The sequence below is a fragment of the Polyodon spathula genome, chromosome 20, assembly GCF_017654505.1.
Source record: "Polyodon spathula isolate WHYD16114869_AA chromosome 20, ASM1765450v1, whole genome shotgun sequence".
NCBI classification, from domain to species: domain Eukaryota; kingdom Metazoa; phylum Chordata; class Actinopteri; order Acipenseriformes; family Polyodontidae; genus Polyodon; species Polyodon spathula.
In genome coordinates this window covers 7990587-8010497 of record NC_054553.1, presented here as the reverse complement: position 1 = coordinate 8010497, position 19911 = coordinate 7990587, and the positions used below count along the sequence as shown (strand labels likewise).

At 36.3% G+C, this 19911-nt stretch overlaps 1 protein-coding gene across 1 annotated transcript; it reads left to right on the top strand.

The window, feature by feature from the left end:
• The first annotated feature begins 5073 nt into the window (after window positions 1-5073).
• Window positions 5074-10552, top strand: LOC121295385 (protocadherin-20-like). The gene is made up of 2 exons (XM_041219937.1): window positions 5074-5157; window positions 7747-10552. The coding sequence occupies exons 1-2, from the start codon at window positions 5110-5112 to the stop codon at window positions 10306-10308; spliced, it is 2610 nt and encodes an 869-aa protein (XP_041075871.1). The 5' UTR covers window positions 5074-5109; the 3' UTR covers window positions 10309-10552.
• The last annotated feature ends 9359 nt before the right edge of the window (window positions 10553-19911 follow it).

The window sequence follows — 19911 nt, the reverse complement described above, 5'->3', positions numbered from 1 at the left end:
TGCAACTTAGACACTCTGTGCAGCCAATGATAGAAAAATAACACAAAGTGGGCGTTATCCGTGGGCGGGCTGGAACATTATGAATGAAATGGAATTCGGTGCGTGGAAACTGTATGCTTAAATGTCGAAGACTCCACCCCACCCCCGATTTAAAAATAAGTTAAGATTCCAAATGTAGCATGAGAAGTGATTTTGAACCCACAATAAAGTATATATGATATACACTACTGACCTATATAATAATACCACAGTAGCTGGCATAAATATATTGTACCGTATTCTATTAAGACCAAACATTTCAGATCTACGATTTGAGGCATGTTTGCTGACAGAGGGGAGAAAGTATTTAAGGAAACAATTAAGTGGTCCCTCCGAGCCATCGCAAATAATATTGGACAGTATATTTCAGTTTGATAAGATACTGAACTAGAATGAATAATTAACGTGTCAAAGCACAATGATTAAACCGAGGTACATCTTTCTTAGAATAAAACTAGAATTGATATATATTTCTTTAAATATTCGTGTTCCAGCGGGTGGTGTTCACTTAAACCTCACACGGAGCATACTGTACTTGTGTGGGTGATGATGGACCAATTAAAGTGTTACTTATTGAATAAGTGTGAATCTGGCACCGAGCCTAGGGGGCATTCCAAGTAAACGGGAAGCCCCAAATCAAGGCGGCACGTTTACGCTGTAGTGTTCTTTTGATAGCACTTAAAGTTAAATGGACACATTGAATTCATATGTAAAAAGCATCTAACATCTCTGTTAATACAAAACCAGTAAGAAACAATGCAGGGCCATACTAGTCATTAACACTTTGGTTTATTATTTTTTAGTGTGTTCATTAAAAATGGACAAGGGGTTCCCACGTGTCAGCCTGCATTAGTTCAGCCTTCTGGAGACTGCCGTGTAAAAGGATGTCGCACATACATTCACGGTACAGTAAGTCAGGAAGTTGTGTAACAAATGCCCATAAAAAGCGATATCAGTTAAGTAGTAACTGGTTCAAAGAGTGGAGTGTCCGACTTTGCCCATCCCTCTAACGGAGGTTATCTGACTCTAACTGACTGGCAATACAGCCAGAGGGTGCTTAGCTAAGACTGGATAGATGTGGCATTAAAACAACAAAATGGCACCCAGTTCCTTGTTGTAAACCTGCCAAAGGATATTGTGTGGCCTTTGAGTCTTGAACTTGACAGTTCTTATTTAAAGTGGTAAAAAACACCAACAAAAAAAAAACATATTAATGCAAGGTAAGACGGGTCCTTATTTAAAGACAGCTTTAACGTGCTCTTATATAGGAAGTTTACAAATTTATGTTAATAAACAGTAAAACATACATGGACTGAATCTGTTTTAAGGCAAGTTTTAGAGACAATTGTATTTCATGGTGTAAAATGAGCTAAGAAGCAGCTACTCAAAACAACTATAAATATGCACATTACTGGTATTACCCGTTTTATGCTGCACTCAAACTACAGTAGATCAGACTTCATCCAGTAAAATCAAGATGAAATAGGGGACAAAAAATGTAATATTTGGTGTATGGCGCTGAACACATTTTAAACAGATACAATTGTCTTTTTCTCATAGGGTAATTACCAAGTGTGGCCACAAGATGGCACTCTTATGCTGGACATTTCGAGCGATCCAGCAAATAACAAAAATTGTCAAGGATACCCCCAATTTTTTTTTTTTTTTTTTCTAAATTAAAAACAAAGCTTCGTAATGAATTTAGAAATAATGTCTGTTTATGTAAGATGAGTACCTGTTGTGAACAAGCAACATTTAATGTTTGTGTTCAGAAATCTGACAAATAGGAGATGGGGGATGCATTGTTTCATTATATTATATCAAGGTGAACACATGGCAAATAAATTTACCTACTAGGATTCTTGACTGTAGATGGGTGGTACTTTGAGTGCTCTGTAATACAGATTTGACTGCACAATTAATTTTCTATTTCTTTTGATAGTGGATTACAGTCCACCTACAGGTGTCACCTGGGTATGAAAAACAGTGTGGAGGGAAAAGTGAAAAGTCAAAGAATGTGATGTCAGGTATTGTATCTACAGGGAATTAATAGAAAAGGAAACAAACCATATGTTGAACGCTTCAAATGTGTAAACACACACATAGTTTGATCTTCTCTAAATAGTGTATCCAGAACTATGGGGATTGCTTGAGATGTTGTGATCTTTCATTGACAAACATCTGTGTACTACAGCCGTCAGGTCCTGCCAACATGCTTTGTAATTTATTATTTGTGATGTATAGTTGCTTCACAATGCAAGGACAACAGGTAGAGGTCAAGCAGGGCTCTTAAACCAGGTTTTATCAATAAACAAAAAGAGCACCAGGAACAAAGGTATCATTTTGGGCTTATCGTTCCACTGCTGCGTTTCTGCTTGGCATTATGTCACTAATTCTGTGTCAATGCAGCTATTGTATAAACTTATACAATGACTTGTCATGGCAAGGAACATAAAGCCCTTTACTTTTCTCTTAAGGTTTAACATCTCTGAAACATTTGTTATTGTTGTTGGTGGTTTTTCCTTTGTCCGAAACTAGGTACTGTATTAACATAAGGAAATGAAAATATCTGATGTCTGGGATATAGAGTGATCTGTCCTTCCATCCATCCATCTGCTTGTATGTCACTCGTACACATTTCATTGCTATTTCCAATTCTATACTACTCTGTATGTACTGCATGTATATGTAAATCACCTTGATTTTGAACATACAGCCCTGACAAGGGATGGATGTCACTGACCTATTTGCTGTTTCAGCTCCCATGGATGTTTGCTTTAATTGTCTCCGGTATATTTTTTCCTTTGGGAGTTTCTCTGTGAGCAGGTCTGAGAAGGGTGGGTTTTCTGTAATGGGGTCAAAATGATAAGATATGCAAAAGGAAATCTGACACGCACTTTATTAAACACGCTCATGTTAATGCATACTTGAGTGTGTGTGTGTGGTGGACTGGTTTTATGTTTACAGTATTCCTTTCAGAAAAGTAAATTTGAAAAAGCATTACTATATACAGTACATAAATATTCAGCATCAGATGTTTTCTTTCAATGAAGTGGCAAGGAGGCTCTCATAGACCACATTCAGAAACAGTGGTATGGAGTACATGTATCTATACTATACTATATGTATCTCCAGTCTTTACATGCCTTTGTAAGACTAACTTGGCTGGAGTCTCTTCCAATGTCTCTGCAGTGGGCTAGATGTCATAAACATTTAAACCAGTGCAACGTGAGATAAAGAAATAATGAAACAAATGAAGTAATTAGTAATAAGCTGTACAATAAAAAAATGGTTTGCATAAACCCTGGTTCTCAAATAACACTTAAGCAGTTAAGCAAAACAAAAGAAGAATCAGCATGAAAACCAGTTGAGTTATTTCTTTTCAGGGAGAGCCAGGGTGACACAACCATTATTTAAAATTAAACTAAACTAAACTTCTCTTTTACTAAAAATCACTCAAACAAAAATCTATATATTTTTTTGTAATTAATAATTATTCGCTGTCAGAATCAACAATAATTCGTCTTGGCTAACATCAGAGCATTCGTAAAATTTCACGTCTTCTGTGGTGGTGTCTCATTTACCATGGTCTTGCAGATTGGAGGAAGGCCCAGAATTTCAGAGTTCTGAAGTTCTGCCTTTCAGCCTCTGACAGAAGGGTAAATCAAGAGGACAGTTTTTAACAAACAAGCCTTCGCTGCTTGAAGCTGGCAGATATTTAAAAAAGATTTGGAAAATTCTCACTCCACTGACATCAGATCCACTGACATTGTACTGATGGCAGTAGTAGCCTATAATCAGAAAATTAAGCACATCATTTTATAGGGAAATATTGGTTACACTGGTATTATACTCTGATAAAAGAGTCATAAATGTACTGGAAGATGTCAAAGATTTTCCAGTAGATGGGTGGGGGGGGGTTGCATACTGTACTACATAATGAATGCTAAAAAAATGTTAAAACCGGTGAGATTTGATTCCTTTGTGTCAAGGAACAATTCAAATTATTTATATCCTGTTATGTACATAGGCCAGGGATCTTCCAATTAATTCCTGCAGAAGATTATTAAAGTGCCTGGTGAAAAAAGTCCTGCACCAGAATGGACTGAAAAATCAATTCCCTGATTTTGCATTTATTTCAGAACTGACCTCTTTCATTAGGCAGTTGAATTTGCTATTTTCTTCCGCTTTACCAGAGTTTTTGTTATGAGGTAGCAGCAGTCAATGCGATAAGAACAAATATTGTAAATGAAAAGATAACAGCATTGTATGAAGGGCACTGAAGCTAAAAAGGGGGTGAACATTGGCTTAAAACCTTTTTTAGTATGCCTTTAAGAAAGGCAATAAGGAAATACATTTGTCTTAGCTATCTGTCATAGAATCATAGGATCAACATTTATTTTATTTTTTTTATAATTGGATGGGGTTGGTTAGGTAGTTTCTACATTAAATAACACTGTCAGCTTGCTATTGATTGACTGATACCAAATAATTATGTAAACAAGGGAAACTGAGGGACCACATTGTTTTGTTTTGTATTCCATTTAATACCTAATAACGTAACATTTCGTAAAGATAATTACTCTGAAAATACAGGATTGTTTCCGAAAGACAGATTTTAGGACGTATTTCACTGTCTGGGGAGTGTTTCTTGCTCCGCACGCTACCTGCAGCCTCAAATAAACAGGAGCTCAATAGAAAACTACTAATTCCATCAGAGAAGTTTGGTTGAGAATATTTATTCTGGAGAATATTCTTTCACTGAGACAGTTTTTAATTAAATGTCAGTAATCTGTGCATCCTTGGATACCTGCCAACCAAGGAGAATAAGGGTGTCCTCTTTACAGTTAATTCTAACTTTTAAAAATTGTTTTGGGTTTGTCCTTTAAGTGCTGCACCATTCTGAGTTTTATGAAAGCCTATTGCCCTGAGGGGAGGGGGGTGGGGCTGGGAGTACTCAGGGGAGAAAGCCACACCTCTTCCAAGGAAAGCATTCCATTCAGTCAGGTTTTCCTCAAAAAAGTTCAGCACCAGGTGAATGAGTTAGATGGGAACACACATGATTCAGAAATGGATTATAGAAAACATTTTAAAATGGACTGGGCTAGAATACTTCAGGTCAGTAATCGCACTGATAGCTCAAATAACTTCATGATTAATGTATATTATGGTAATTGCATTTTTAAATGACACATTGATGACACGGTTTTGTCATTCCTGCAGTTAGAATGTCAATATAATATAATTTTGCATGCAATATTGAATATTAATTCAAACACGTGTTTGATTTTTGATGCAAGTAGATACTAAAATGTTACTTTTTATTAAAAATGTTTGTGTAAATTGGGGAGGGGGTATGTATCTGAGAGAGGAGATATTAGTTTTATATATAAAGTCCTTCTTTATTTTGCTATGACAAACACAAATTAGTACATAAAACTATTTATTGTCACCATGGCCTAACCATGAATTAATTATACAAGTGAATAATAACATTGAAGAATATAGGGGCAGCACTGGATTTTGAAAAATTTGTATTTTTTGTTGAAAAAGGTTTCCCCAAATTTTGTAAACCAAAACTTCTAGGAGTTAAGAGGGTTTTCTTTTTTCTACTTAGTACCTCTCAGAAGGGTTTTCATTATTACAACACATCTACTTAGAAGTCAAATGCTATTTTAAAGAGAAAAAGAATACATAATGGTAAAAGATCAGTACATCTAAAGCTTGCTTTTGACAACCAATCAATTCTCCTAAATAAGAAACAAGGGAATAATACAGATGATAAGGAAATGCCTTGCTTATTTAAATGAGTGTTATTGAGTCCTTCGTTTACAAGGGAAATAGGCTGTAACGTATAACATTTAGCTCTATTTGAATGTATACCATGCCATTTCATTTTTGTAATTGTAAAGATAAGCAGAGTGTTAATTGCATTCATTGCATGTCATTATACTATATATAATTATATAATTCTAATGAACAGTAGCTAACATGTTGCTCAACCATTGCATGGCTTTCCATTTTTTAGTAGTGCAAGCAGGAAAAGAAAAATACCTATGCAAATTGACCATACTGTACCCCAAACAGGTTTTCTGTTAATGTTCTCTCAGGTGTGATAAATATGTTGCATTTTTTTGACCTTCACAACGGGTAGAATGTTGAAGGGGGCAGGTAAATGGCTACACTCTTTTGTACCCTGTGTAGCTGAAGGTTAGAAATTATCCAGAGAGCTATATTGAGGTCACAGGGTCCCTTACTCAATGCAATAATCATGCCTCTGTTTATAGTGCAGTGTTTTGCATATCTGGCCATCAGTTTGTTGTTTTTTGATGATTTCTTTTCAAAGAAAAGTAACCTCACCAGAACTGCAGTTACTAGTTTTTAAATATATGACTCGTTATCACAGTATGTGAACAACCAAGTGTTTAGTAAGCAAAAGGCTATAGACTTTGAACTTGTTAGCTTGTCTCAAAATGGCAAAACAGTTCACGAGTGAGGAATGTTACCACAGTTCTTAAAAACTACAGTTTATAAAAACAACTGTGGCATGCTTTTTTGTAAACAGATCGTCTGCACATGGGCAATTCATTTGTTTGCCATTTTGTAAATGGATGCATGTATCTTTCATTTGGCGAGTGCTTCCATAATAAAAACAAATTCATTTTGGAGAACTTAAGACTTCATTGCTCATTTCCATTCCAATTTCCCTAGGGAACTGGCAACGGTAATCATGAGGAATGGGCAGGTATCCCTCTTGAACAATTTCAAGCCCATGCAGAATTATCATGTCAAGTGTTGTCAAGGCTGCCAGCATTGGTCCTATATCATACTGACAGTGTCATGGCAGGTGTGTTTGAGTGCATGTCTTTGATTCTGTTTTTTTTTTTAACAACCCTTTCAGTAAGTTCTTATTAACAATTTTAGAATAGCTGTTCAAACAAAGTCTCCAGTCACTGTAAGTACTTTGATTGTTTAGTTTTTTTGTCAGTTTTGTGTTAAGTATATGTAAAACTGCAAAGTGGTATGTAATTCTATATGTTAACGTAACATTATTCAGCAGAATGTGTTAATTCTATAGGTTGATGCAAAATTTTTGGCCATAGCTGTACATGTAGGTGTCTATTGATCTGTTTATGAACACATTAGATTTATTTCTTGATGTTTATTGCAGTGCCATTTATTTTAGGGGAAATCAACAGCAACAGCTTGTAAGCAATTCATAACATGAGTACAAAAAAAAGAAAACATCGAGGTTATGGTTTTTTTTATTGTGTGTTTAATGTTTGAATGAGCAAATGTTTTTGTCTTTGGGGAAAACAAAAAATTCCAGGCAATTAGTCTTTTGTGCAACAGTTAACTGAAGAAAATCTGAATAAATCCATTTAACATACATACAAAAAACACGCAACATTATTACTATTGTTCTATGTATTTACCCATTGCTAGGGTGAAGATGCCGTGCATATACTTACACATTTCATTATTATAATGGGCCAGAAGGTACACAGATTGTTATAGTGGTATATTGACATTGCTACAGGTATCAGCAGTAATACATTGTTTGGGTTCACAAAAGTAGTTTTGTGTTTTTTCCAGTTTTGTTTTTTACGGAACGCATGAAAAAAGTGATTTGCGGTTGAAAATCGATTTAGGTTAAAAATAAAAAAAATATCAGAAATGTAACCATTCTTCCCATTTGTTTTTCAGAACTGCATTGGCGTGCTCCTGCTGGCCCACTTGGTCTCCAGTGAGTCAGTTTCTGAAGTTACATTCAGTGTCAAGGAGGAAGAAGATGCCGGCGTTTCTATTGGGAACATTCAGCAGCATCTCTTCCCTCTGGCATTGGGTGGAGACGCATTAACTTATAAGCTCTTGGAGAACAATCTATATGTCACCCTGGATGAGATGACTGGGTTCCTGTACACAACCAAACACAAACTTGACAGAGAAATCCTGTGTCTGCCCGACCACTTGGGTGACTGTGTGCTGCAATTAAGTGCTATTGTTATGCCTGATAAATATTTTAAAATGATTAAAGTCAATATAGACATAGAAGACATTAATGACAATGCACCCTACTTTCTGGAGAACAATATTTCCCTGTCAATATCCGAGAACACCCCAGTGGGAACAGCAATTGGAATTGACCATTTGGCCCTTGATAAAGACACCGGGATTAACAGCATGCTCACTTACCAACTTGAAAACAGCGATGGGTTTTTCAGTATAGCACTAAAGGGGGAGTCACTTTCTGTCATCATTGAGAAGCTTTTGGACCGGGAATCTCTGGATGTTCACCAAATGAAACTCATAGCTACCGATGGAGGGCATCCATCTTTATCTGGAACTGCTGCTTTGAATGTCCAGGTAGAAGATGCCAATGATAACTGTCCAGTGTTCTCTTCATCAGAACCCATCACGGTCACTATTCCTGAAAATGCAGCCGCAGATAGCATAGTGGCACAGGTTCATGCAACTGATGCAGATCTCGGCTCTAACGCTGACATTATTTATTTCTACAGCCCTCGAGTTTCTGCTGCATCTAGGGTATTGTTCAGTTTGGACCCATCTTCTGGCATTATCACTTTCTCGGGGGTTGTAGAGAAGGAGACACCTCCTGAACACAAACTAAGTGTGTTCGCAAACAGTCCCCCCTGCCCTCCAGCACTAGCAGTTGTAACAGTTTATTTAAGTAAGGATACAAATCAACAACCAGCGACAGACATCAGCTACATCGCAAGTCTGGATAATGATGATGTTGTGTTAAAGGAGAATGTACCTGTGAACACGGCAATTGCCCTTTTGGATATAATTGACCCACATAATATTAAAGTCTCACTTAACATCGAAGGAGATGTCCCTTTCATTTTAAAACCACACCAAGGGAAGTATTTGCTGCTGACATCAAAGCCACTCGACTTTGAACTTGATAAACAATACAATGTTTTTGTTGTTGCACAAGAGGCCAACCAAAAGAGTGTTTTCCACAAACGGTTCATCCGAATCCGAGTAAATGATGTGAATGATAATGCTCCAAGGTTTTCCCAAAGATCCTTTGAAGCTTCCATTGAAGAGAACAATGGGCTAGATACTCCTTTGATCAGACTAACTGCAATAGATGCAGATAGTGACCAAAACGGACAGGTGGTATACAGCCTAGGCCCAGATGCACCACCCATGTTTGTGATTAACACATCAACAGGTGAGCTCACAGTGTCTTCAGTACTAGACCGGGAACAACAGGATCTTTACAATTTCACTGTGGTTGCTGCTGACCAGGGTACTCCATCTTTAGAAACCGTAACCACTGTCCTGATCAGAGTTCTGGACCAAAACGATAACAGACCACTGTTCATTACCAGCGAGTTTACCTTCTTCATTCCAGAGAACTTCCCCCGCCTCGGGGAGGTGGCCGTTATTAATGTGACTGATGCAGACATGGGGCCTAATGGTAAAGTGATGGTTTCCATCCTAAACAGCACTATACCATTTGTGATGGACAATGCTAGAGGGACACTGCGTTGCTCTTCTGATATAGACAGAGAGACAGCAGACATCCACGAAATTTGGATTGTGGCTGTAGACGGCGGGAATCCAGCCTTATCGACCACTGCCAAAGTGACCATCTTTGTTTTAGATATCAACGACAACCCTCCCAAGGTCCTCCTGCCCAAGAACAACTTCTCCTGCCTGCCAATTCCTGCAAGCACTGCTCCGGGGACAACTGTTGCTGAGATTTATGCTGTTGATATGGATGCTGGGATGAATTCAGTTATCAGCTACAAGATCATTGGAAAAGAAGCGCCTGGCCCCAGTCCCTTTAAGATTGATTTCTTGACCGGCAACATAACCCTTCAGGAAAAGCTTCTGACTAATCATTACGGCATGCACCACTTATTTATTCAAGTAAGCGATGGTGGATTACCCAAACCTCTACAATCGACCATTTGGATTAATCTTTTTGTGAATGAAACGTTAAGCCCTTGTGTTTTGAATACAGTCCCTGAAGTTTTTTTTCAAGAACAACCTCTAGAAATGCAAAACCTATGCGGAAGTGAGCTTTCTGAAATCCAGTGCTCACCATTAACGCTTTTTGTTGGTCTGGCAATGATGACAGCTTCCCTTATATTTTTCGCAGGAGGCATGTACATGTTTCGAAAAGCAACAAGCAGCTTGAGGAATGTGAACAGGCCTGCTCATGAGGATTCTGAAATCCCTTTAAAACTGAACCAAATCTATGGCACTAGAGACTGGGTTGATGTACAATAACAGAATACCTAAAATAGGCAATTTGAACTGGACAAACACTGTATGTTGAACATAAGATTTTTTTTATTCACAGTATTTATTCATATAGTTCAGTTTTATGTATGAATTAAATTGCATTTATGAATGAGTTTGCAACACCTAATATGGAATTAATTATCTCTTCAGGTCTGGAACAAAGTTTTTAAGAAGGAGATTTTTTTTTTTTTTTTTTTTTTAAATAGTGTGTTGCATTGATAATATCTTGGCAGGGGGTATTTTCAATATGATTTTTGTAAAAAAAAAATTAAAAAAATTGTAAATAATTATGTTGTCCAAATAAAAGCCTTTATACATGTATTAGTATTACTCAATTGAATCTGCTTTATATTTTGATTTAAAAAAATAAAGTGCCCTTTCAGATTCTGTCCGTAAACTTGGAAAAACACCTGCCACAACACTACCAATTTGGGATTTTGCATTTTGGGTATTATTTCATAGCTACTTCTAAGCAAAGTCTGCACAGTGTTTGAATTGTTCTGGAAAGATTTGTGACTATTCCTAATGATTACTGCCTCACTTTCCTCCAGGGCAGTAGAGGTGGAAATCTGTTGAAGTCATTATGATCATTATGATAGTTCCTTAATTTGTGCAGTGTTGAATAATGATACGACAGGGAATCTTCTGAAAGTGTAAAATTGTCTGTCTTTCCCACTTTCTTGTAACAGGGAAATGCAGCTTTTATATGTCACAGAGAACATATCAGGGATGTCACGTAAAATAAAACAAGCAAAAAAAAATCAGTTAATAATCATACGTGTGTGTGAAACATGTTTTGTACTGTATGTTAAAACACACAGAAAAAGCACAGTATTTTCAGTTGCCAGTTGGACTACTTTAATGAAATTCTAGTTCAGATTAGGAACAGTTAAACAGTTAGTTTGTACTTTGCCATTACAAAAGTGCAAAAAAAAAATAGAGAAACCAAGAAACTTAAACAAACCAATTTGTTAGTGCTTGTTTGTGTTCAATATAGAGGTAACAAATAATTCAATGATTAAACAGAAACCCCCAACAACCCTCGCATAATTGTGCTGTCATCACTTTGTCATCAGGAGTCTCTTATTTTAAAGACATTGAAGGATTTAGATAGTCTAGTGCCATTTACAGACAGGTTTTTAGTATGGGGTTGTGGAGTCCAAACACCACAAACCAAAAAAATCATGTTCAGTATTTCTAAAGCACGTGTGTGCTACAGTTCTTGCTCTAAAATGACTTCCTTATTTTCTTTTTAATCTATTGGGTATTATGAAGTGCTTTATTACCTCTCAACGTTACATTCTCAGAAATCCTCACTGTTTTCATTGTCCTTATACTATACAGTCTATCCGAAAAGTATAAATCCTATTCTCTGAAAGGATAAAAACACCTTGTAGTAATGTAACAAAATCAAATTAGAACGATACAACTAGAGAATGCTAAATGTGTTTATTTGGTTCTAGGTTTGTAAAATGTTCAGGAGTTTAAAAAGAATAAAACTAATACAGAGTAAAATTGAGAATAAGCTGTATAATACTCTATTTACACTACCTAATGCATGCACGCTCTGAAAACATGATTGAAGTGAATGGCAATCGCATGGTTTCAATGAGTGTGGATTGTGCATTATTTATTGTACTGAATAGTAGTGTGTTATACTAATATATCCCACTTGACCCAATGTTCCTATATGCATCATAGTAAACACAGCTGTAGTTTAAATTCTGCAAAATAAAGATGAAAAGTAATCAAGGTATGTGACATGTTGTATTGCACTGTACATTCCCAGCTACCTCTGCACTCACAATTAGAGCTATCAGTAGCACGAAGAAGATCAATATATCTTACACATGTACATGCCCCCCACTGATACCCCCAACAACTTAATGACATCACAATAGGATAAGCGGTTTTTTAGATATATACAAAATTGTAATGTATGGACTTATGGTCTTGTGAGAATGTTGTTAGTTATCTTTTTTATGTCATTGTTATATCCATAAATTATACCTGAGGACAGGTACAAAAATACAAACTATGTCATCACATGCATATACATTATTATTATTAATGTATAGGACTCTTTCACGACTGTATTTGTTTTGCTAGGAAATTGAAGACACATTTGTAATAGCTTCATCCACAACCTTTGGAAACTGTCCAGTCTAAAATAATCTTAGTCGTTTGAGTAAATTGTAAGCACAGCTGAAGGTCTTTTATAATTGCGTCTAGACTGAGTTCTCTGTTTAAACATGAAATGTCTTCATTAAGTAGCATTGTGAATTTCACTGCAGTTTTAAATCTGCTACTGAATAATGTATTGTGTGTTTAGATGGGTGATCCTGTGGGTGTTGCATATTGAATGGCACAAGTAATTGGTACCCCCAATGCATCCTTTTCCTATTTGAATCTACTTTGACAAACATTTTGCCTTTAGCCAGTCATGAGAGACTCTGTGAGCAAGTCATCAATCATGTGACTATGGAAAATGGGGACTTCTGCAGAAGATGACATTATCAAAATTATTTATAATCTGTGGAGCAGGCCCAGGAGGGGATATGAGAGAAAAAATAATGGCCATTTTATATATATATATCACAAGATATATAAGGCAGCAGATACTGCATTCTCCAAATGCTCTTTCCTCTAAGCTTAAAACTCTAGCAGCTATTTTTGTTGTTGTATTTCAGCTTTGAAACAGGAAAGATGTAAACATTCACTTTTTTTTTTACATACTGTAGAAGTCAAGGTTGCTTGCGGGCTTGGTTTGCCATGGCAAAATACTTTACATTTGTATTACTTTATTATAAATAAACACTAAACAAAATTTACGCTAGGAAAATACATGTTTGATCCAGCACAAAAGATAAAATCCTAAAATGTGAAGTTGTTATTTTTACAGTGGCATAGCAGGACTGGTGTTATGGCAATGAAAAGTATGTTAACACAGTCGTTACAAGCATCTGGAACACAATATTGTACACAAAAGAACTACGAAGCATCAGCCAAACATCCACTTACTGGCAAATGAAAGATTGAAAAGATCAAATGTCTGGGATTCATCACAGAAAGAGTTCTGAGGAAGAGAAACTAGATTGTTTTGGCTGTGTTTTATTGTGCAATCCGGGCTCTTAAAATCAAGAGGCATATTGTCCTTTTAGATGGCTTTCAAGTTCTTCTGTTGTTAACCATTGTGTTTTTTCCATGGGTAAAGTGTTTAGTGTTTTTTTTGTGACTAGTCTGAGTTGTCCCTTTCTATAGTTAAGTGGTTGGCTTGAAGTGCAGCTATAAAGCAGAACTCCAAAACAACAGAGTTCAGCTTTCATGTAAAGTGCAGCACTGACAATAGAGAGTAAACAGATTCTCTACCCCTGCTGTGTTACCATGCACAGAAGAATTTAAAGGACAATATGGCTGAGTCGCTTTTGTGCCGAGTCACGGCAACAGTGACAATTTTCGGTCTAGCATTCAAATTGTGTTGTTCTTTAATTATTTAAAACCCGATATTGAGCATATTGCTTTATAGATATACCATTCATACACAAAAATAAACAAATAAAGACAATTATTTGCATTAAATGAATTATGATAGTGGAGACAGACACTATTTGGGCTTGGTTAAAAAACATTAGAAGGCCAAAAATTCAGCCCAATCTTTACATCATTGTTATACTGTAATAACATGTTCAACTATCAATGTATAATGATGTAAAACATAACAAAGATCACAATTTCAAATATTAGAGAAAGGCAGACAATAACAGGGGGGTGTAATTTACATGTTTAAAAAGATAAGGTCATACTTGTTTTAGTTACTGTAGAATTATTTACCTTGTAATCCACAAATTGGCCTGCCAAGTTTACATGTATGCAAACCACCTACTGTCCACTACATTACAACATGTTCATGAACAAGAAAGACAATGCCATCTAACAATTATGAATGGACCACTAAACCATTTATAACTTAGAGTGCTTATAGACCAGTGAACTTGATATATCCTCATAGGTTGGATATTCTTTGTGATGATTGATATTCTGACTGAGAACCCTGTTGTATTCTACTCTATATTGTCAGTGTCTCTTACTGAATGGAAAATGTGAATGCTATTTTTTTTTTCGATGGTATTCAAGTAAAATTTCAAACGATATTACTTTGTTAGTGCTCTCAGCATAACTAATGCACTTTAGAGGGTCAATAATAAATTGGACATGTGCTGAGGTTTGAATTATTGCCATGTGCAACGTATCTATAGTAACTGGTTTCCTCAAGGAGAGGTGATTTGATTATCTCGTTGGCGTGAACTATCAAAAATGTATACAAAGGAAAAGAGGCAGTAGATTGAATAGATAGTACGTCTGTTGTGACAAAGGAAGTCTCCGAAACAGATTTTATTTGATAAGCAGACAAAAAAGAAGGCATTAGCTTGTTCCTGGAAGTTGGTAATGGAAACACAAAAGACACCTGGCTGTTTCAGGTTTCACATCCCCTGAAATGAGAGGCAACATGGAGTATTGCTAATGTGTCAATGCAAGTTATTATATCAGTGTATTCTTTGTGTAACTATAATAAAGGTATGCTTTTACGTTTTGTTTACTTAATTTTATCCTGTGGCTTATATCACCCCTGCTCTAAAGCAGACAGACCATGCAAGTGCTGATGTGTACAAACTATTTTGATATACATCAGGGACAGCTCTACAGGATCCAGAGACAGTGTCATTCCATAGATTATCATTTAGATTAAAAAACCAGTTAAACGTGCATGAAATAGTTTTAGACATAGCTTAGTAGTTAGAGGATGTTAAAACATACATGTAGCTACCTGCACTAGATCTCCCAACACAAACACTAAGGCTTTGTGTAAACATTGAGTTTTCCAAGGGTTACGTGTTTAATGTTTTGTTTTTTTGTTTTTTAAATGCTGTCGTTTTGACTAATCCGAGTTCCTTTTTGTTATTAAGTGGTTGAAGTGCAGCTATAAAGCAGAACTCAACTTTCAGTTCAGCTTTCATGTAAAATACAGCACTGAATTATAAATAGACGTCTTTACTTCCCTTTTGAACAAGATAATATACTGTATATACTGTGACAGGGTGCTCACCCCTTGTGCATATTCATAAATTATTGGTATTTTTCTTCCTATTGTTTGTTAGGATTTTTTATTTTTATTTGTTTATTTTCTACCATTTTAAAAAAAAAAAAATCTCTAAAATCAACATTGTTGCAGGGAATAATACTCATAAAACTTGGTTATAGGTCAAAGCAAGCCGCTGCATAAAAAAAAACATGTCCGCGACCCAATCAAATTTCAGTTATGGTCAAATTGCACATATTTCCACATATTACCTTGCTAAAGCTCAAATGCAAAACTTGTTTAGAACCCCTTTGAGAGTTTATACAGTGTCATAGTTACTAAACAATACACAAATGATCTCATATACGCTCTTTTCAAAAATTAACTTGACCATGACATTTGACCTGTCCTTAAGGTCAAATGCATAACTAGCTTATAACTCTTTATATATAGAGTGCAGATATGGTCATTGTTACTATGGAAGAGATATAGGAACCTATAACTACTCTATTCAAAAAATGCCTTGACCATGACCTTTGACTTCTCCTTAAGGTCAAATGAAAAACTAGCAAGTAAATCCTTAGAAATTGCAGATAGGGTCATGGTTATTATGAACCACATATAAGAACCCATATATGCTTTATCAAAACAAGTCTTTGACTGTGACCTTTGACCTCTCCTTAAGGTCAAATGCAAAAGTGGCTTATAACTGCTTAGAGCAGGGGTCTCCAACCCTGGTTCTGGAGAGCCCCTATCCAGCAGGTTTTATAGGTGTCTTTATATCATCAGTGGCTAAAGATCTGGAACATCTGTTAATCTTGACTAATTAAGCCAATAATTGGTTCAATTAAGTAACAGAGATTGGATTGAAACGAAAACCAACAGGTCCACTCTCCAGGACCAGGGTTGGAGATCCCTGGTTTAGAGAGTGCATGTAGGGTCATGGTTACTGTGGATACTCTCATTCTCGGAGTGCAGTATAGTTAGAAGAGTGCTGGAGAAGCTGAAAAAGTGTTTTGTAGAACGATTGCTATCTACTCTTTCTTTGTTTGTTTTACTTTAAGAAGAAAATACAAAACAAACAAAGCACTTTTCAAAATACAAAACAAAATGGCACAGGGGCCAAATAAAAGGGTTTCAAAACATAATACAGGAACAAATAAATCAAATGAAACGAGTACCTACTCGGGTTCTCAAGGGTAAATAGCAATCGTTTTACCCTCTTTCAGCTTCTCCAGCGGTCTCCTAACTAAGAGTGAGAGTAGCAAGTGGTCAGGAGCTGATGAGACGATTGATGACAATTTATCTCCTGACCAGCTGCATTCCATATGTGAAGGCAGGGAGAGGAAATTAACTCTCTCCCTGCTAAATCAACACAATAATACAATGCAATATAAACACATCAAATTAATAATAAGGACAGATGGCTTTGTACACCCACATACCAATGGAATAATAATAATAATAATAATACATAAATATGCACAAGCAGAGGGCCCACCCCTTTTAACTGCTTCCTTCTTTTCATTGACCAAACAGCTGTTGCTTCTAATGGCTGACATGCTTTCAGCCAATAAAATGCATCGACCCAGAACACACTGCTTCACTGCAATGTCCTAGGAATGCAAGTGTAACAGAGTGCAGTCAATCTGACTTAATGGGGTACCAGGTATTATGTTTTTAAAAGGAAAATACATGTTTGCTATAATAAGCACATTAGAGACCAATGTACTGAACAGAAGTACAAAACTGGCAAAAGATGTATAGAATTATTTTGCTAGTTAGAGTCACTTCCACGATTTAGATATAAAGAACTAAATAGGTTTTAAATGACATGCACTGCTGTGTACAGAAGCTGCATTTCATGGTTCAGGTTCTCTTACTCTAATATTGAGATCTGTAGTATGTTTCTCCATTGCTCTGTCTAAATGGATACCATCTAGCTTGCAGACTAGTATTATTTTATGCCTATTTGGCTCCTGGTTTTGAGAATACGCTGTGTGGTTCCACACAGCATATTATTATTAAAATGGCATTTCTAGCTTGTATGACTTCTCAACTTTGGTGGAAGTAGCTAAAACATATTCAGTGAACGTTTTTTCTGTACACAAACTCAGGTATCAATTAGCAGTAAAAAGTCTACAGTTTTAACCGGGAGCTTTTTGCGTGTGAAAGCTGCAAAACCGATGAAAGTTGAAATAAACTGGTATGGACTTGTTTTACATGCACTGACTTGTCTTTTTGCCAGCAAAAAAAAGCATGCAACTCCTAGATGTTGTATTTCAGGTTTGAGGCACTAACACAGGATGAATTTTTAAAAACACCAACATATATGTTTCAGTTTTCTAAGGTACTTTAGTTAAACAGTATCTACCTTAATACAGAAGCCCTAAATATCTGTAGGGTTGTCTCAGTAAAGTGCGAGTCAACCGAATCAGGCTAAGGGTTTTCAACAAAAGTCTGACATACTTGGTTAATCTACTGTTTATCTCTATGTTAATTCAAATGCAAGAATGCAAGCAGTTTATCGCATATGTTTGATTGAAGAGTGTTGGAGACTCATCCAAGACTCAGCCAAGCCTGATCCTTTTCTGTAACAAATTCTCTTGTCTTCTCTTACATTTGCCTTGTCTACATTTTAAAACAGGCTTAGAGGTAAAGATAAACATTCTTTATGAATATGTGACAAAAAACACCAATCCAAATATACACAGGCCTAAGAGATAAACATGCTTTATGAATACGTTTACAATAATCTTTAATACATTTTCAGGGTATACTCAACAGGAAACGTCTACATTTGATTTATATTCACCATTTTAGATGCTTGAACACAATCTTAAAAAAACAGCTTGCCACCGATTGTGATCCAAATATGTATGTCCCTGCTAGTACTTACAACAGCAAGTAAAGATGACTGACATCTTAAACTCAGGAAGAAAAGAAGATAGCTCTTTTTGTAAACCCTTGTGTTATATCCTTTAAATGGAGAGGAAATTATTATAGCGCTTCTATTCTTTAAATGCCTATGTTGGACCTTAAAAGTAAGGATGTGCTGAACTACCGATAATCTAGAGCGATTAGACAGCAGATAGTTGAGAGCATAAAAGTGTACTGTTGTATACCAAAAGTACAGTGAAAACACAATGAAGCTCAGGAGAGTATATGAAACCACATCAGCATTGCAGTTGGCTAGGCAACTTGACCTATCTGAATTCTAGTCTTGCATACCCTAAAGATGCATATTCAATTGTCTCTATCATTAAATATCTGGGAAAACATTTACTATTGTGGGGATAAAATACACAGTGAATGCATTTATTTCAAAGTATTCAAAGGCTACAAAAACCTAAATCCCTCATTTGAAAAAAAAACAACAGACTAAATGGATTCCTTCCAAGACAACCAGAAGAACCCAGTGGCAGGTGTAAATGAGTTAATTTGACAGCTAGGAATCTAGTAAAACACGCAACATAAGGAATTATTAAGACAAATTAAGACCTGCTTATCAGTATTTCTTTCACAAAGAAATAGGATACATTCACCACATCCAAACTGATAGACCTTAGCATAAACACGAAGTTCAGTACTATTACCTCTGTTGTCGGTTCCTGTAACTCCAGTGAGAGGCTGAGTTTGCTATAGTAAGATATTATTCTGCACTCTCGACCACGGTGGAGAGGGGGGTCTCTTTCAAGCAGAACATTTTATCATCTGAGACAGATACTAATACTAGGCATTAATTAGCCTACTGTGCCACTTAACCCCTGTCAAAGAAAACGTTTTAACACTAGGGAATGCATTTATGAAATCCACAACACAAAGGCAATGTGCCCCTAGCATTTAGAATATGTCAGCCATCCACACAGTTTCTAAGTGATTATACTGCCACCATGTGGCAAGAAATGGATCTCCTTTAAGATCCAAGAAAGTCCACATAGGCTTGGTTATCTTTTTAAAGGCTCCAGTAGTGATTGATACCGAAAAAAAAAAAAAAAGTTTTAACACATATGCGAACACAACATAACTTAAACAAGGGTTCCCAGACTTTCTTGACTTGTGACTCCCTGTGACATAAAGCACCCCACTGAGGACCCCCATTGAATGAATTCACCTTGCAATCAGCTGCTCTCATTGTATAATGGTGTAAGCATGGGCATTGGAAACTAAATAAAATGAGAGTTTCAATATCATGTTACAGTATTTGGAGAGTGCTCACCCCAGTGGACAGTTCTTGAACAGCATGCATAACAGGATGAGAAAAGGGAATTATAAACAGGGCTGGATGGTCTGACAATTTGGGGCACACCATTTCCCAACATCTCTGTGGAGCAACAGACCATGGGTGGAAACCTAAATATTTAATAAAAATGTCCACCCTTAAAAAATGTATGAGTCTGTAAATGTAACTGCTGGTAATGTTAATTATTTAGAGGGGTAATAATCCCATAAGTAATCCCTTGTCCATCCAGTGATATGTGCAGTTTTGAAAAAAATGAATGATGTTTTTT